The sequence below is a fragment of the Camelina sativa genome, chromosome 15 (assembly GCF_030686135.1).
Source record: "Camelina sativa cultivar CO46 ecotype springtype chromosome 15, ASM3068613v1".
NCBI lineage: Eukaryota > Viridiplantae > Streptophyta > Magnoliopsida > Brassicales > Brassicaceae > Camelina > Camelina sativa.
In genome coordinates this window covers 19,784,701-19,800,667 of record NC_141894.1, presented here as the reverse complement: position 1 = coordinate 19,800,667, position 15,967 = coordinate 19,784,701, and the positions used below count along the sequence as shown (strand labels likewise).

The following is a 15,967-nucleotide window of genomic DNA, read 5'->3' as shown; positions in this document are numbered from 1 at the left end:
TAACAAACTTTCAATAGTTATTATAATCTTATTATATAAAGTTGGGTTTTCAAAGTTAGTCATTAACAATATCATGACACGTGTCAAATATACTGATGAGATATTGACATGTGTCAAATCATCAATTTTAGATTTTGACAAGTGTAAAAGTTAATATTTAATAGGAGGAATTTGATTACAACAAAAATAAAAATACTTTGTTTTTAAAAATATTAATAATGTAAAAAGATAATTATCCAAAAACTACAGAATTTATAATAAAAAATACAAAGTTTTATTAAATAACTATAAGCAGATTATATATATATATATATATTTCATAAAATTTGAAATTGTAATATTATTTACTTATTTTTAATTTTAAGTTACTAATTCTACAAAAAAATATAGAAAAAGGGATCAAGGAAATATACAGTTAATTTTAATTCTAAATTTTGTAGATATTCACTTCTATATGAACGTAGATCGTCTCATATTTAAATAATTTATTCAAAACACTGCTTTCAACTTTGTTTAATTGGGAAATTTTTTTAATGGGAAGGTAAATTTTTATTATTTTTTTAACTAAAATTTTCTCATACTTTTTTTTCAGTTGGATATAGGTAAGATTAATATGTTGATCCAAAAAAAATATTAATATATTCGTCTTTTTTTCCTAATACTGTATTTTAAAATTTATTGTAGGAATTTTAGATTGTTTTATTTAATTTATATTTTCATCTTTGAATTATTTTCGATTCATATATTACTGTGCTTATAATTTTCTATTGTTTCTTTAATTATGCCAACTTAATTTTTTTCTAATTCTCAACCTTGATTGGTTGGTCATAAACCCTAGGCTTAAAAGAATTGATTTGGTCACACATGTCACCAAAATACACTTATTTTTCGGTCAAGGGTCTTCAGAGAACTTCATGATGGGTGACCTTCCTGGAAGTAATTGTCGGAATTGTGCGAGTGAGAACAAAACACAAGAAAAGATCATTTGTTAATTTGTAGGGTTGGTAAACAAGTTTTGAAAGTCTCGCAGACGTAACAAACCGGCAATCAAATATGCATGGGTCTACGGGCCAGGAATGGATGTAGGGCCCACTTAGGAAGGTGGGCCCATGGAATGAGAGTGGACATGGGCTCACTAAGCAAGGTGGCGGTTGAGGCGTTACAGAGACAGAGGCTACATCATGGTCTGTCAAAGACACTTCCACGAATACATTGAAAAATTTAACATTAGTTACTATCAAAAGATTTTGTGACGTTAGAAAAATGTTTTTACTTTCTTTGGTTGTCGGAGCAAGCCATTTTTAGATAGCAAAAAGGCGTTAACATTTTCTCTCTACACAGGAGGAGGACATAGCTGAGGTTCCCTCTATGCTGGAGAATGTTGGACACAAGGTTATCTCCCCAAGGGAGGAAGGTGGAGGAGGTTGGACGCAATGTTATCTCTCCCAGGGAGGAAGGCGGAGCCAATGTTCTCTCCATGGTGGAGGAGGTTGGACGCAAGGTTCTCTCCAGAAGGGATGAGGGCGGAGCCGAGGTTTTCTCCATAATAGTCATACATTATTGTGATGATACATCATTGATTAGTATATTATGTAATATATAAACAAATTAAGCCAACTATTTACTTTCACTTCTGCATAGTTACTATCACGAATACATTGAAAATTTAACATTAGTTACTATCAAAAGATTTTGTGACGTTAAAAAAAAGTTTTACTTACATTGGTTGTCGGAGCAAGCCATTTTGAGATAAAAAAGACGTGAACATGTTCTCTCCACACAGGAGGAGGACAGAGCCAAGGTTCTCTCTATGGTGGAGAAGATTGGACACAAGGTTATCTTTCCAAGGGAGGAATGTGGAGGAGTTTAGATGTAAGGTTATCTCCCCAAGGGAGGAAGGCGGAGCCAAGGTTCTCTCCATGGTGGAGGAGGTTGGACGCAAGGTTCTTTCTATAAGGGATGAGGGCGGAGCCGAGGTTTTTTCCATGGTGGTCATACATTATTGTGGTGATATATCATTGATTAGTATATTATATAATATAATTTTTATTCAAAATATTTTTTGAGCCAACAGTTTTAGTAACTAAAAAACTATGTTGAAGCGAAAGTAAAATAGTTGGTTTAATGTGTTCATATAGACATTTTCTAGGTGATGATAAGGAATATATTTGTAACACAAAGTATATTTAGGTGTAAACAATACATTTTTAATAGTAACATACATAAAAGATTTGTAAATGGATATAAATCAGCGTATTATAACAAAAATAAAATTTATAAATAACATACAACAAATTTTAATATATTTTTTTTTAAAATTTAATTTGATTTATAAAACTTTAAACCCGCACATCGGGCGGGTCCTCATCTAGTTGACTATAAAAAGAAGTATATTACCCTTGAATTATCTCCAACTCATTAAAAGAAACTTAATTCCCAATAAATATAGATTTATATATATTCATAAATAAATATAAAAATGACAACAAATTAGGGGATATCATGATGTGTGATTATTTATATATATCTAAGTATGTAAACTAATTAATCTCAAAATTTAGTTTGATTATTCATTAAAAATGGAAATATTGATACCGAATAGGAATATACGTTCTAATTGTATATTCATCTATGTGTTATAAAAAAGGAATGAGACAATAACCCTTATCATTGTAAATAAACTTAGTAACCAAAAAAAATCATAATATATTTAAAATAAGTGATTACTAGATTATGCAAAATTGTTATAGTTACTCGATAAATCATAAATATAAATTTGATTTTTAAAACACACAAAAATATATATTGCCATAAATTTTAAAATTTTATAAATATTTTCTTTACCATGTTCACATATTTTACGGGTAAAATGTATTCTTACACGAATACATTGATTTTAGAATTTCATTAATTTTTCATAATGTTTTTTGGTAATAATCCGTCATTTATAAAAAATATTAACAAACCGACTAACTCAAATGATTTAAATAGCCTAATCAAAAATATTAAATCAATAAATTAGATTATCTTCAGAAAATTTAACATAAACTAAAATTAAATAATTAAACTACAGAGTAATTTAGTATATGTTGTTATGGTTACATAAGAAACATGCAAAATTGTTATGATTACAAGATAAAACATAAGAAGATATGAATTTTATTTTTAAACCACACAAGCATATTGTAATAAATAGTAATATTTTATCAATACTTTCTCTACAATAAAACTTCTTACACATTTAAAGATTTCACGGGTAAAACGTATTTTTTATACGAAAAATGCAGCTTTAAATAAAAAAATAAAAAAATTTAGTTACATATTATATTTGATACAAACAGATATTGGTTCTAGGATAATAATTTTACTTATAATAATTTTCTTTAAATCGATTTATCCCGCACATAGTGCGGATTTTTACCTAGTATAATAGTATTTGAGAAGAACTCTATAAAAATATAGAAATCCAAATATCATGTGAGATTTGAAAGATTTTACATTAAATCATATCAATTTCTTAAATTAAAATCATCAACATCACATAAAAACTCAAATTATATATTCAAGTCATTAAAACGTTTTACCTACATATTTTGTTTCATTAGCTGCAGAATAGATGAAATATCTAATCTTTATTGTGCACCAGTAACAAACGAGAAAAACAAAATATGTAGGTGAAACGTTGTTGCCCAGTTGCAGTTACGTTATTGCATTTTATTCAAGTTTTTAATTAAAAAGACAGCCAGTTGGTTACGTTTATGAACTCTAAACAAGTACATTGTAACTAATGCATCTTGTTTTATACTTTTATATAGAACATCGTAACGTACGAGAAAAAGCACATGAAACGTAGAGGATCAATTGGAACTTGGACACGTTTACTATATAAAGTATAAAGCATAAGAATTATCTCCCTTCAACTTGTTTCCTATTTGTCTGCGTCTTCTTGCTATTTGGTAGCTAGGGTTTCTTTTGTTTTTGTAAAGGAGCAGGAGATTTATCAAATCTCCCTAATGTATTAGTATTCAACGAAAAAAAAAACAATTACACCCTTATTTCTCTTGGCCGAGGCGGTCCAAAGACATCATCAATGCCATATCCCGCGGAGCAACATTCAATACATGAAAACCTAAACGTAAGAAAAAATGCATAGTAGATAATCATTCAATGTGGTTTCATAACCACTGCGTGGATGAGTGCAGAGGAGGGTGAGGCTCTCTTTTTTTTCTTCTCTATATTGTGATTTTCAACTTCAATATTCATGGTTTATATAGTTCAATGAACTCATTTTATTTTTATTTATGTCAAAATCGAATTGACCAATGACACGTAAACGTTACTGTCTCTATTTTTATATATTGTCGAGTTGTGGTCAAGCTTATCCGACATGTGAAGTATGAACTCAATGCCCTAAGAGATTGCTTAATAAAATTCCGTATCCACAACCATAAACTTCCTTTACTTATTCACATTGGTAGAATTTAGTGTAATCTTATTACCATACAATTTATCAAAATTCATTAGAAAACAAGCTGTTGTTCATTAGCTCCAGAGGAGTAAAAAAGTGAAACTGCAAACATTGGATTAATTTTATATTGTTCACCAGTAGTAGTAACAATGAGAAAAAATCTATTTATTCATCATCTTTCATGTCTTGGCCCCTTCATTTAAATCATTTCATAAACTCAAAATGGCACGAACCATAACCTATCAAATCATGAGATAATCAAACACAAATGGGTCAAGATCTTCATTCATCAAAGAGCTTAAATAATTGTTGACAAAAGGGTCTAGATAAAGTTGCTTACTAGGGTCGCGTTGCGTGAGTATTGCGGCGCTGCTGAAGTAACAATCAGCACCCATGTGCTTATAACGCTGGTAATAACTATTGAAGACAACAGAGGCATGGTCCTTGACAGTGTTGGGCAAGAAGCAAGGCTGGTTAGGCTGAATCTTAAAGCAGTCTGCTTCGTCGTGTTGACAAGCCCAGTCTAAGGCAGCTTGTGTCACATAATCTGGTATCTGTGAATCGGCTACACACCATTGTCCGAACTCCGCTTTTGCTATATAAAAAAAAAAATAGAAGATACACATGGTATATCTTTGAGATTATGTGTATGCGAGTGGATGTTATAGTAATGGTGTACCTGAAAACGTTGCTGTTATGAAAAGTAGAGCAATTGCTATCCTTGACCAGAAACTTTTCATCTTCACAATTGGCAAGTTGGAAGGTTTGAGAGCTTAAAGATGGTCACACCTCGAGTATTTTATAGTGTTAGTAAAAAAAAAACGTTTTGGAGGACTAATTAATTCTTCTTTGACCAAAGGAAAAGAAAAAGAAAAACTAATTATTTTTGGAAAAAAGGAAACTCTAGTTGCAACAAAAAGATTGTTTGTGAATGAAAAACAAAAAAAACACCAAAATCGAATCAAACTTAGCATCATCCTCAATAACATAATAAGAAGCCAAGAATGTAAGAAAACTAAACTAGTAATTCTGCTAGTTCTTCTCATTGACCTTGACCGGAACAGGTACCAAACTGGGAATAAATGTATAGTGCGAAGGCCAGTGATCAACCACATAATCAATATGAGTTTTACTGATCAAACTATTTTCCCCGAAAACATAGATCCAAGCCCGACCAGTTTCATCGCATGAGCATACGACGAGTCTTTTATCTTCGATGAAGTAGCTTGGCTGAGTGTAGTTAATATCTACTAAATCGGGCAAGTTAGGACTTGACACTTTCATAAACATTATCCATTCCACACCTTCACTATCCAAACTGTTATTAATCTTGTACTTACTCACCCATACCTCAATCTTTTTTGTTGCATGGCATTGCTTTAACAATGAAAAACGATCTCCCTCAAAAGCTCCAAGGACAAGAGCATCCATAAAATGGTCCGTCGTTCCGCATGGTAGATAACAGAATCTGAAGAAATGTTCGTTCGAGTAATCGAATTTATATACGCTGTACACGTGATCGGCCTCGCTAACAAAAACAACCCAATACAAATTTCCATTCAGAGATACACAACTCGTGTTGTGTAGTATAGGCCTTTTTTCTAAATTACCACCAGATTCTAACTCGCCGTCTTCCCACGCATTGGAGGCAAGGTCATGGACTTTCCACAAGTACTTGCTGTAATCTCCTTCCTTCCGACGACAACCAGCAACTATCTTGTAACTCCCACTACTGTTGTATCCTACGCCAAGGGACTCAAGTTGAGTTTGGTTCGAGTCTTGCTCGATCCATCTACTCTGTCTCAAGCACGGGTTCCAAACCACAGCTCCTCTCTCCATGCCGCAAACCAATAACTTATCGCAATCAACCAAAATTTTAGGTATTTTGTATATTTTATCTAAACCGGGAATATCTAAGGTTAACTCACACACCTCTATCTTTGGATCGATGCTTACCAAATAAATCTTGGATTTGGTTGTTAAGATGAATCGAAACGTGATCTTGTGGTTCTTGATGAACGTCTTGTCGTGGAAGAGAGCGTTCCATTGTTTCGATACGGTTGTGAAACGAACAAGAGATGTTGGTGGTACACGTGAAAGTATCTCTTCGGTCAACTCCAATGGAAGCTTCTCTTCATGCGCCATTAAAGTTATCCCAGTTAGGGTTTCCAGCCGATTTTTTTTCATTATGTTTGTTTATAAATAAAAACTAAAAATCTCCAAATATCTAAATTTACACTTATTTTGTTACCTTTGAATATTCAGATTGAGAATCGTAACTTATATATTTACGAGCAATATTTGGGTTTGTTCACCCCTTGTTGTTTTAACCAATAAAAATGCACCATATCATTTTACATATTAAAAAAGTCTTCAGTTCACCTCTAATGTTTATTTATATTTTAATATAATTTAATATAACTGAATCTAAATTACTTTATTAATGAATGTAATTAACAAGTGATCAATCTTATAATATATAAAGTTTGATTTTCAAAAATAATAACACGCCTGATTGCGAAGCCTTTAACCTTAGACATCATTGTATTTATAATTTTCAATTTTTATTTAATTGATGTTGACTTAGTTTATTTATTTCAAATCTTATTTTACTTTTGAATTAAATAAGATTTTCACATATAAATGTTCTTCTTTTATCATAGTTATGAGCTTCTCATTGGAAGTCCCTGAATTTTTTTTTTTTATCATTTTGAAGTATCTGCAACATATATAATCTGTATACATACATTTTTAAAGTACAATTGAAAAATAATCTTTAAATTTGGACTTATTTACGTTGCCATGCCATTGACATTATATATGTTGCAGATACTTCAAAATGATAAGTTTTTTCAGGAACTTCCAACGAAAAGCTCATAACTAAGATAAAAGAAGAACATTTATATGTGATAAATCCTAAATATAGAGCCTTAAATCCTTAAGCCAATTCACGTTAAATATATATGCTTTAAAAGTAGATTTTCATTTTATGGTTTTAATTAAGGAATTTAATGCATTGATGTTTTAATTGTTAATTGGAATTCTTAATCATTAGGTTGTTAATTAATTTGATTCATATGCTTGTAATGCTAGATTATAACTGATCATCTTGTTCTAGATTCTAGGTTATTCTATGCATCAAAAGTGTTCGATAGAATGTTTGAACTAATATTAATTGAACAATGTTTTTTTAGCATGCGAAAGTTGACATTATTACGTATTGTGGACTTAATGAACTTGATTGTAATGCGAATTTGGCTAGGAGGCTACAAATGAAAGTTTAGCAAACTAATAGTCAAATTTAGTTTCTAATGTTTGAAAAAGGCTTAGTCTATTATTGTGTTCATGTTCTAGAACAGTTCATAATTATTGAATTTCATATTTTATTTTCTCATTAGTCATTTATCTCTGAAACATTCTATGACCAAATATTTTAATCTTATAATTTTATTCGTTTGATTTCTTTGATAATTTATTTACAAATCTAAAACAACCAAACATCCGTTCGTTTTACCTATTTACAAGTATCACAAATCTTTAGTGTACCATTGGTCCTTGTGAATTCGACCTCGCATACACTGCCTCAGGGTTAAGTATATCGGGTAATTACTCGAGCAATGAGGCGACAAAGTGACCTAGTTCGGAGTCATCGAGCTCGGGAATTAAAGAGGGAGCTTGGGAGCCAAGGTGAGCAAAGGCAAGAAGCTAGAGATCGCAAGGAGAGATTCTCGGACCATGAAGAGATTCGGTCAACTCAAAGATTCGAGCGCTATAACTTAAATTCAAGAATCGAAACGAAGACATTGATGAAGAATAATTGTGTTTCATCGATGTACTAATTGTATTATTTTATATATAAATAGGTGACAATGTGTAACGCCCGTGAACTGGAAATCCGGTTTGTGCATCGATCGACGCGAGGGACTGCATCAATCGATGCAACCAGGCGGTTGGTGTTCATGTTAGTTCTATTTTCTCCGGTTTGACGCAGTTTGGTTGATGGAAACCTAGGACTCAAGTATTTAAAGGGAAAACTCGACACCACTTAGAGGTTAGCCACTTTTTGTCGTTTCCTAAAGAGTTAGAAAGAATAGAAAAGTTTTAAAAAGTTTCTAGAGAGGTTTCTGTGGATTTCTAAGTCTATTTTGGTGTTTTTGGAATGTGGAGAAGAGGATATGAGCGTGGGTGTCGAGTAGGAGTCATTGGAAGGCTTGGATATTTCTATTCTTCGTCAGTCTGTTTGCTTTAAAGGTGAGTGTGTGACCATGGCTTATCTAAGCGTTTAGATATGTGTTTTTTTGTATTTTTTGGGTGATTGATTGCTTGTGTGCTTGTTTGTGCTTGGTTGTCGTGGTTGTTATGGCCTGTTGAGGTCGAGTTTGGCTTCATGGAGCCGAGAGGAGACAGAGGAGATCATGCTCGGCAATGCTTTGTGAGACTACAACGATCGATGCAAGGAGTGCACCGGTCGACGCAGGTAGGGATTTGATGGAGACGCGAAGTTTTATCGGTCAGTGCAGCTAGGGATTTGGAGGTTGCATCGATGCAAGGATGTTGCGTCGGTCGATGTAAGGATGTTGCGTTGGTCGATGCAAGGATGTTGCGCCAGCCAACGCAAATGCACAAAGTTGACGCGTGTGTTCAGAGTTGTTTGGTTTGCTTGCTTTTGTTCATTGTTTGTGTTTGTTTATTCGCTTGTGTCTATAGCTCAGTAGATGGGAGGATCGCCGAATGGAGTATTTGTGATAATACTCACGCATCTCAATTATTTTTTTTGGTGCAGGTAAAGGCAAAGTGTGATCGTGGAATCAAGGTGATGAGGAGGGGGATGTTCTAGAGGCTCAATTGATTATGGTCTGGCTTTTGTTAGATTGCTAGAGTATGGTCATTAGAGTGTTGTTAGGATGATGGTTATTTGCTTTTTGATATTGTTGGATTATGAATTGTTAGATTTTGGTATTTGGTTATTCATTCTTGGAGTTAGTTTATTTGATTATTTATATTGCTTATGTTATCCACTTTTGTTGATTGTTGTTAGGATGTTAGTGAATATGAGATCAATAGTTAAACGTCATGTTAAAAAGAAAAAAAAAACAGGATGAGTTGTTTCATAATGTGATCCCAAAAAAGACACACAATTCTCAAGACAATATAACACTTAAATTTCTTCACAAATTGTTTTTGAGATCCGATTTGTTTTCATCCACTTATACTAAAGGGTATGGAATCCGACTCCCACAAACATGTTGATTTCAACTCTCTTCAGAGGAAAAGGTTTCTGAAAATGCAACATTTGAACAAGAGGATGAACTACTTCAGAAGGACAGAACACTAATACAAGAACAGAGTATCAAGATATCTATTTCGGCGATTGACAAAGAAGGATCCAGAAGCTGGAAGTCTTACAAAGGATTAGAAGGCACTAGAAGCTTCTAGAAGGTCAAGAGCTTCATGTTTACAATAGGAATGTAAACATGAAGAAAGAGTAAAATTTCCTAAACCATAAAGAAAAAGAAAATTGTCCAATTCCTATTAGAATTATAATAGGTAGTTTGTTTATGGTATGGCATAGGCCTAAATCTATAAATAGGGTGCGAAGGCTGATTGTAAGCTTTAGCATAAACAAGAGAGAGTTAACCTAGCTACTAAGTTTTAGTCTTTAAGAAAGAAAAGAGCTAAGAACTTAGAGAGAGCTTGAGGTTTCTTTAGAGAGTTTTGAGAGGTTAGAAAATGGTTTAGAATAAACTTGTAAACAGATTTTCTATCAATCAAAAGAGAATTTAAAGAAATCTTTATTTCCTTGTTCAGAATTTAAAGAAGCCTTAACTGTATCTCATGACTTAGATAATCTCAGTTATGGTGAAGTGGTTGGAATGCTACAAGCACATGAATGGAACTTAATGGAATTAAGAAACCAAAAGGGATAGCTCTAGCAGTTAGCAAAGACATAACTGATCAAGGAGAAGAAGATGTTGTGAGCCTGTTGGTAAGAAGATTTGATCGAGCATTAAGAAGGATAGAACAAGGTCAAGGTAAAAAGAAGAATAGCTCATTCAAAAAGACAGGTGAGGACAAAAAGGCTGATATGCAGTGTCATGAATGTAAGGGATAATGGACATTTTATCCGTGAGTGTCCAATGATCAAGTTGCGAGATGCCAAGTGCACAATCTGCAAGGGTACTGGACACACACATGATGATTGTGTAAGTAATCCTAAAACTAAGAAGAAAAAGTCAATTACTAGTATTGAGGATGAATCAAATAATGATAGTAGCAACGTAGAAGAGCTCATTAATTTAGTGGCTATGGTGGGAATCACTGAATTTGAGAATGGAGAAGAGGTAACTGATTCAGAATCAGAAGGTGAAGAGGTCCTTGACATTGTTCAGAGCTACAAAGAAGTGCGAGACACACTTATTACTCTAGGAAAGGAAAATCAAGGATTGATAAAAGAAAAACTTCGTCTTGAAGCACTAGTAATATCCTTACAGAATGAGTTGGTGGATGAGAAAAAGATTGCTAAAGACTCGCTGTATCTGATGAAAGAAAAGTTGGTTTTATCTGCAAAAGAAGACAAGCTTGAAGAGGAGCTGTGTAAAGAAAAGAAAAAATCTTCAGAATTACAATCTGAATTAGATCAGCCGCAAAGGAAGATTCATATGTTTGCAAGCACAAAGCAACTTGATAAGATCTTGAGCTAAGGGACAGCTGAGAAGATTCATAGAGGATTAAGCTTTACAGAAAACAGGTGATATGTCTATATTTTGTCTCTCCCTAGCATATATTTATGATGCATTTAGCTAGGATAACTCATTTTTTTGCATCATTTTCTAGTCCTTTTTATACACTTTGTATGTCTAGGTAGTTCTTGCATCATCCTTGCATACATTGTGCATTTCAGAGTATTTCAGGTATCTAGGAGACGTCGGGAATGCATCACTCGACCCATCCGCTTAACAACACTCCTGGAACTGTCTCTCAAGCCAATCTCACAACCCCGATCGAGCCTCTCTCTCGAGCCAGTCTCATCCGCTCGATCGAGCCACCCCGTTCGAGCCGTTCCACTCGAGTGGGATTTAGCTTTCAACGTATTCATCAAAGTTGTAGGGAATTAAGTCATCTTTCCAACGCCGTTTATTTCAAGCCAATCGGAGGTGTGGTTCAAGAGTTATCATCGTTTTAGTGTATGCGTATACACCCAGCTCGAGCTAAAACCACTCTGGATCGAGCCAACACCACTCTGGTTCGAGACAACACCCCTCCAATCCACCCAGTCGAACTTGCTCGAGACAGCCTCACCACACATCACTCGACCTTACTCGAGCCATCTGGGTCGAGCCACTGGACGCACACCGACTCATTCACACATGTCAGGAAGACGTTCCATTTTACAAGCTTCAGGAGATTCCCAAACCGACTCTTCACCTTGTCGTTTTAAGTTTTAGGGATTTACATGTTTTTACTATAAATACACTTTATTAAGTCTTGGCTGAAGACATCTTTGATCTTGTTTTTTTTGTTCGTTTCTTTAAGGTTTACCCTAACCACCGAAAACGTTCTCAGACTTTGTAATCTAGATAGTTTTGATCTTATTGAATTTTTGTATTGGATTTCTTATACAAAGTTGTTCATATTATTTTTATCTATCTTATTATGCTTGATTCAATGTTTTCTGAGTTTGTATTGTTGATGATGATTTCTAGATCCGAGTAGTGTGGTAGTTCTTGAGGATGGGATAGATTAGGTGGAGGATCTTAGTATGTAGGGTGTTTAAGCTTGGATTCGTTTGATTCCCTTCTGGACTAGAGTGACAAATACTTGTTTCTCTCTGATCAATTGGAACTATGTCTTAGACATTTCCACACCCAAAAAGTGTTTGATGAAATGTTTGACCAACTAGTGCCAGAGACTTACGTTCCTAGCCTAAGAGATTAGGTTTCTAGGATGTTTGTTGACATGAATGAACTTGTTTTTCATGCCATGCTTGAACATGTTTCTCTAGCGAGAGCTAGGTTTGGAAGTGGTTGAGTTTGTGTAGCTTCTGTCAAGAGATTGGATTAGCTAATGATGTTCATTGTTTAGGGATAGTTTGCTTGTAGCATGTTAAACATCCTGTAGACTAGGATACTCCACCGACATCAATTACCCCCGTCCTTAGGACTTATTTTTTTTTATTGATATTGCATTCCTGAGACCGTTTTTCATCTTGCTATTTAGTTCTTGTTTAGACTCGATTTCGTTTTTACTCACGTTTACTTCTTTTCATACATTTTTGTTTCTAGTTTTGTAACTCATTTCCGTTTTGTATTCTGATCACTCTAGGATTCTTAGACATAAAACCACTCTCTGAACTGGCTTGACTTGTGATTTCTTGATTGCATCTTGATTGCTAGCAACATCTCATTTGGATTGACACCTTAAGTACTACAACTGCATAAGGTTAATTGAACCTACTAGGAGATACAAAAATCCTAATATCAATTTGGCGCCGTTGCCATTTGGGATTCGTTTTGCTACATTTAAGATTTCAAGTATTGCAATATTAAGTTCTATTACACTTATCATTCTGAGTATTGACTTGTTTTGGTTGTCTGCTTGTTTGTTAAGTATTAAGTATCTCAGGTACCTATTGATTGCAACATTGCATGAACACCAGATCAAGAGGACATCAGAACCTCCTTCCTGCTATCGATGACATCAATCGGTTACAAAGACCACGACCAGCTCATCATGTCACTGATCATCCCGCACAAGTCATTATAGAACAATAGAATGAACCAAATCCGAGACCGCGAAACATTGGTGCTGGGGATGCACTGAACACTCATACTCAGCGTGATGCAATCGTCCCTCCCGCCGTGCAGAACAAAAACTTTGAAATCAAAGGCAGTCTGATCTCCATGATCTAGGGAAACAAGTTTCATGGGTTGCCTATGGAGGATCCACTAGACTGTCTGTGCAGTCTCACTAAGATCAACGGCGTGAGTGAGGATGGTTACAAGTTGCGCCTCTTCCCATTCTCCCTGGGAGACAAAGCTCATCAATGGGAGAAAAACCTTCCCAAGGGATCAACACCACTTGGGATGTTCTTCTCCAACTCCAGAACAACACGTCTCAGGAATGACATTTCTAGCTTTACTCAGAAGAGCTCAGAATCATTCTGTGAAGCCTAGGAGCGTTTCAAGGGTTACCACAGCCATTGTCCACACCATGGTTTCAGCAACGAGTCACTGCTAAGCCCTCTATACCGTGGTGTACTTCCAAAAATTCACATGCTGCTTGACACTGCTTCTAACGGTAACTTCCTGAACAAAGACGTTGATAAAGGATGGCAACTGGTTGAGAATCTCGCCCAGTCTGACGGTAACTACAATGAAGACTACGACCGCACGGTTAGAGGTGACGCTGGGTCTGAGGAGAAGCACAAGAGGGACCTTAAGAATGTCAAAGACAAGCTTGACCGCCTCTTGCTAAGTCAGCAGCAGACTGTCCATTTCGTATATGAGGATGACCCTTTTCAAGTTCAGGATGGGAAGGGTGAGCAGTCTGAAGCAATCAACTACGTCCAAAATCAAGGTGGATACAACAAGGGTTATAACCCCTACAAGACGAACCCCAATTTGTCTTACTGGAGCACCAATGTTGCAAATCCACAAGATCATGTGTACCCTCCTCAACAGCAACAAAAAGGTCCGCAAAAACCTTTTGTTCCTTACAATCAAGGATTTGTGCCTAAGCAATAGTTCCAACAAGATTCTCACGCTCTTTCCGGACCACCACCAGGATTTTCACCTCAACAAGTTCAACCTACACAAGCTCCAGATCAAGAAATGCAGCACATGCTGCAATAACATCTTCAAGGTCAAGCTAGTGGTTCTCTAGATACTACTAAGAAGTTTGCTGAACTCAGTCAGCGGATGGAATGTTCTTACAATGATCTGAATGCCAAGTTTGAAGCTCTTAACTCCAAGATGAAGTATATGGAAGGCAAGACTGTTTCTACTTCTACCCCAACAACTGGCCAACTACCTGGAAAAGCAGTTCAAAACCCCAAGAACTCTGCTACTATGCATGCCATCACCATCCAAGCTGTAGATGTACGACTCACTAAGGACACTGAGAGTTTAGATGGAGAGAATTTTCTTCAATATGAAGTTCAGATGAAGGATCCTGTCGAGGTGCTCAAGGATCCAATTAAGTCAGCCAAGCAATCTGATCCTGAAGCTACTAAAGAACCCGCTGCTCCCAAAGATAAACCTGTGAGATTCATTCCTCCACCATACAAGCCACCTCTACCATTTTCAGTGAGGTTTAAGAAGCAGCTTACTGAGAAGTATAAAGCTCTGTTCGAAAACTAAGTCAAGGAGATTGAACTTAGGATGCCTTTGCTTGATGAATTTGCACTTGTGCCTCAATATCAAAAGTTTGTAACTGATTTGGTAACAGAAAGGACCAAAGAGAAGGAGGAGATAGCTAAAGGAGCTCAAACTAAGGCTCTGGAAGATGGGAGGGTAGTGCATGACATAGGTGGGATTATTCATGAATGCAAAGCTGTTATTCAGAAGATGATTATCCCAAAGAAGCTAGAGGACCCTGGTTCTTTCACCTTGCCTTGTTCTCTAGGTCCATTGGCCTTCAAAAAGTGCCTATGTGACCTTGGTGCTTCAGTAAGCCTCATGCCACTCTCTGTAGCTCAGAGGCTAGGATTCAACGAATACAAGTCATGCAACCTCCGCTTAATATTGGCTGATAGGACTACTAGATTGCCTCATGATCTACTAGAGAACTTGCCCATCAAAATTGGACAAGCTGAGATTACTACTGACTTTGTGGTGCTGGGAATGGATGAAGAGCCTAAAGATCCAATAATCCTAGGAAGACCTTTCTTAGCTACAGCTGGAGCAGTCATTGATGTCAAGAAAGACATGATTGATCTCAGTCTGGGTAAAAACTTGAAGATGAAGTTTGACATCAAGGATTCTAAGAAGAAACCAACTATTGATGGGCAGACCTTCGTGATTGAAGAGAAAGATCATAAAGCTGGGTTTGACATCTTTGAGAGTGTGAATGAGGCAGAAACTGAGGTTTTGGTAACCAAAGAGAAAACTCAAAGTGTCACTCGACCATTCTCCAACTCGAGTGCATTCGTTACCCTCCCTAAGCGTCAAGACCTGCTTCCTTAACCTCACCAAATGCAAGAGGCAAGTCCTCCCGCGCTTGACAGTTTGTATGAACTCCAAAATACTCAGATTCTAAGAGATTCAGTGAAAGAGTTAACATCTATGGTGAAGGAGATGAGTGGGCAAATCAAGAAGCTCCAAGGTACAATGAGAAGTTCTCCTCCAAGGAAATTAAGGAAGAGGTTTGAGATAATGAAGAAGAGCAGTTCATTTGTTGTTGAACCTGGACAGAATGTTAAAGAGTATCTGGCTAAACAAGACATTCTAGAGGGGTCTCTGAAGCCTCTCTATGAACCTCCCAAAGCATAAGGAGTGTGCA

The 15,967-nt window shown here is 35.6% G+C and overlaps 2 protein-coding genes and 1 non-coding gene across 4 annotated transcripts; all 3 read right to left on the bottom strand.

Annotated features, from left to right (window-relative positions):
* Window positions 1–4,563: 4,563 nt before the first annotated feature.
* Window positions 4,564–5,251, bottom strand: LOC104747166 (glucan endo-1,3-beta-glucosidase 12-like). 2 transcript variants are annotated; one of them, XM_010468750.3, is made up of 3 exons: window positions 5,148–5,251; window positions 4,809–5,063; window positions 4,564–4,707 (listed from the first exon to the last, which is right to left on the bottom strand). In XM_010468750.3, exons 1-3 carry the CDS (start codon window positions 5,206–5,208, stop codon window positions 4,673–4,675), a joined length of 351 nt encoding a protein of 116 aa, XP_010467052.1. In that variant the 5' UTR covers window positions 5,209–5,251; the 3' UTR covers window positions 4,564–4,672. The 2 variants fall into 2 exon arrangements, with proteins under 2 accessions (XP_010467052.1, XP_019092775.1); XM_019237230.2 differs by lacking the exon at window positions 4,564–4,707 and having other exon boundaries at window positions 4,711–5,063.
* A 232-nt stretch (window positions 5,252–5,483) lies between these two features.
* On the bottom strand, window positions 5,484–6,613 carry LOC104748601 (F-box/kelch-repeat protein At3g16580-like). Its single transcript, XM_010470214.2, is given in 2 exon segments — window positions 5,484–5,522; window positions 5,525–6,613. Coding segments are annotated over 2 exon segments (1,128 nt in total).
* Window positions 6,614–13,578: 6,965 nt separating this feature from the next.
* On the bottom strand, window positions 13,579–13,685 carry LOC147926888 (small nucleolar RNA R71). Its single transcript, XR_015583115.1, has one exon. It is a non-coding gene; the product is annotated as a small nucleolar RNA R71 (small nucleolar RNA).
* Window positions 13,686–15,967: the final 2,282 nt, after the last annotated feature.

What these genes read in the sequence shown, in the direction of transcription:
- LOC104747166 (XM_019237230.2), bottom strand. Translation starts at nt 5,208, where the DNA reads ATGAAAAGTTTCTGGTCAAGGATAGCAATTGCTCTACTTTTCATAACA. An exon ending in CATAACAGCAACGTTTTCAG is followed by an intron (nt 5,064 to 5,147) that starts GTACACCATTAC and finishes TTTTTTATATAG; the next exon opens with CAAAAGCGGAGTTCGGACAA.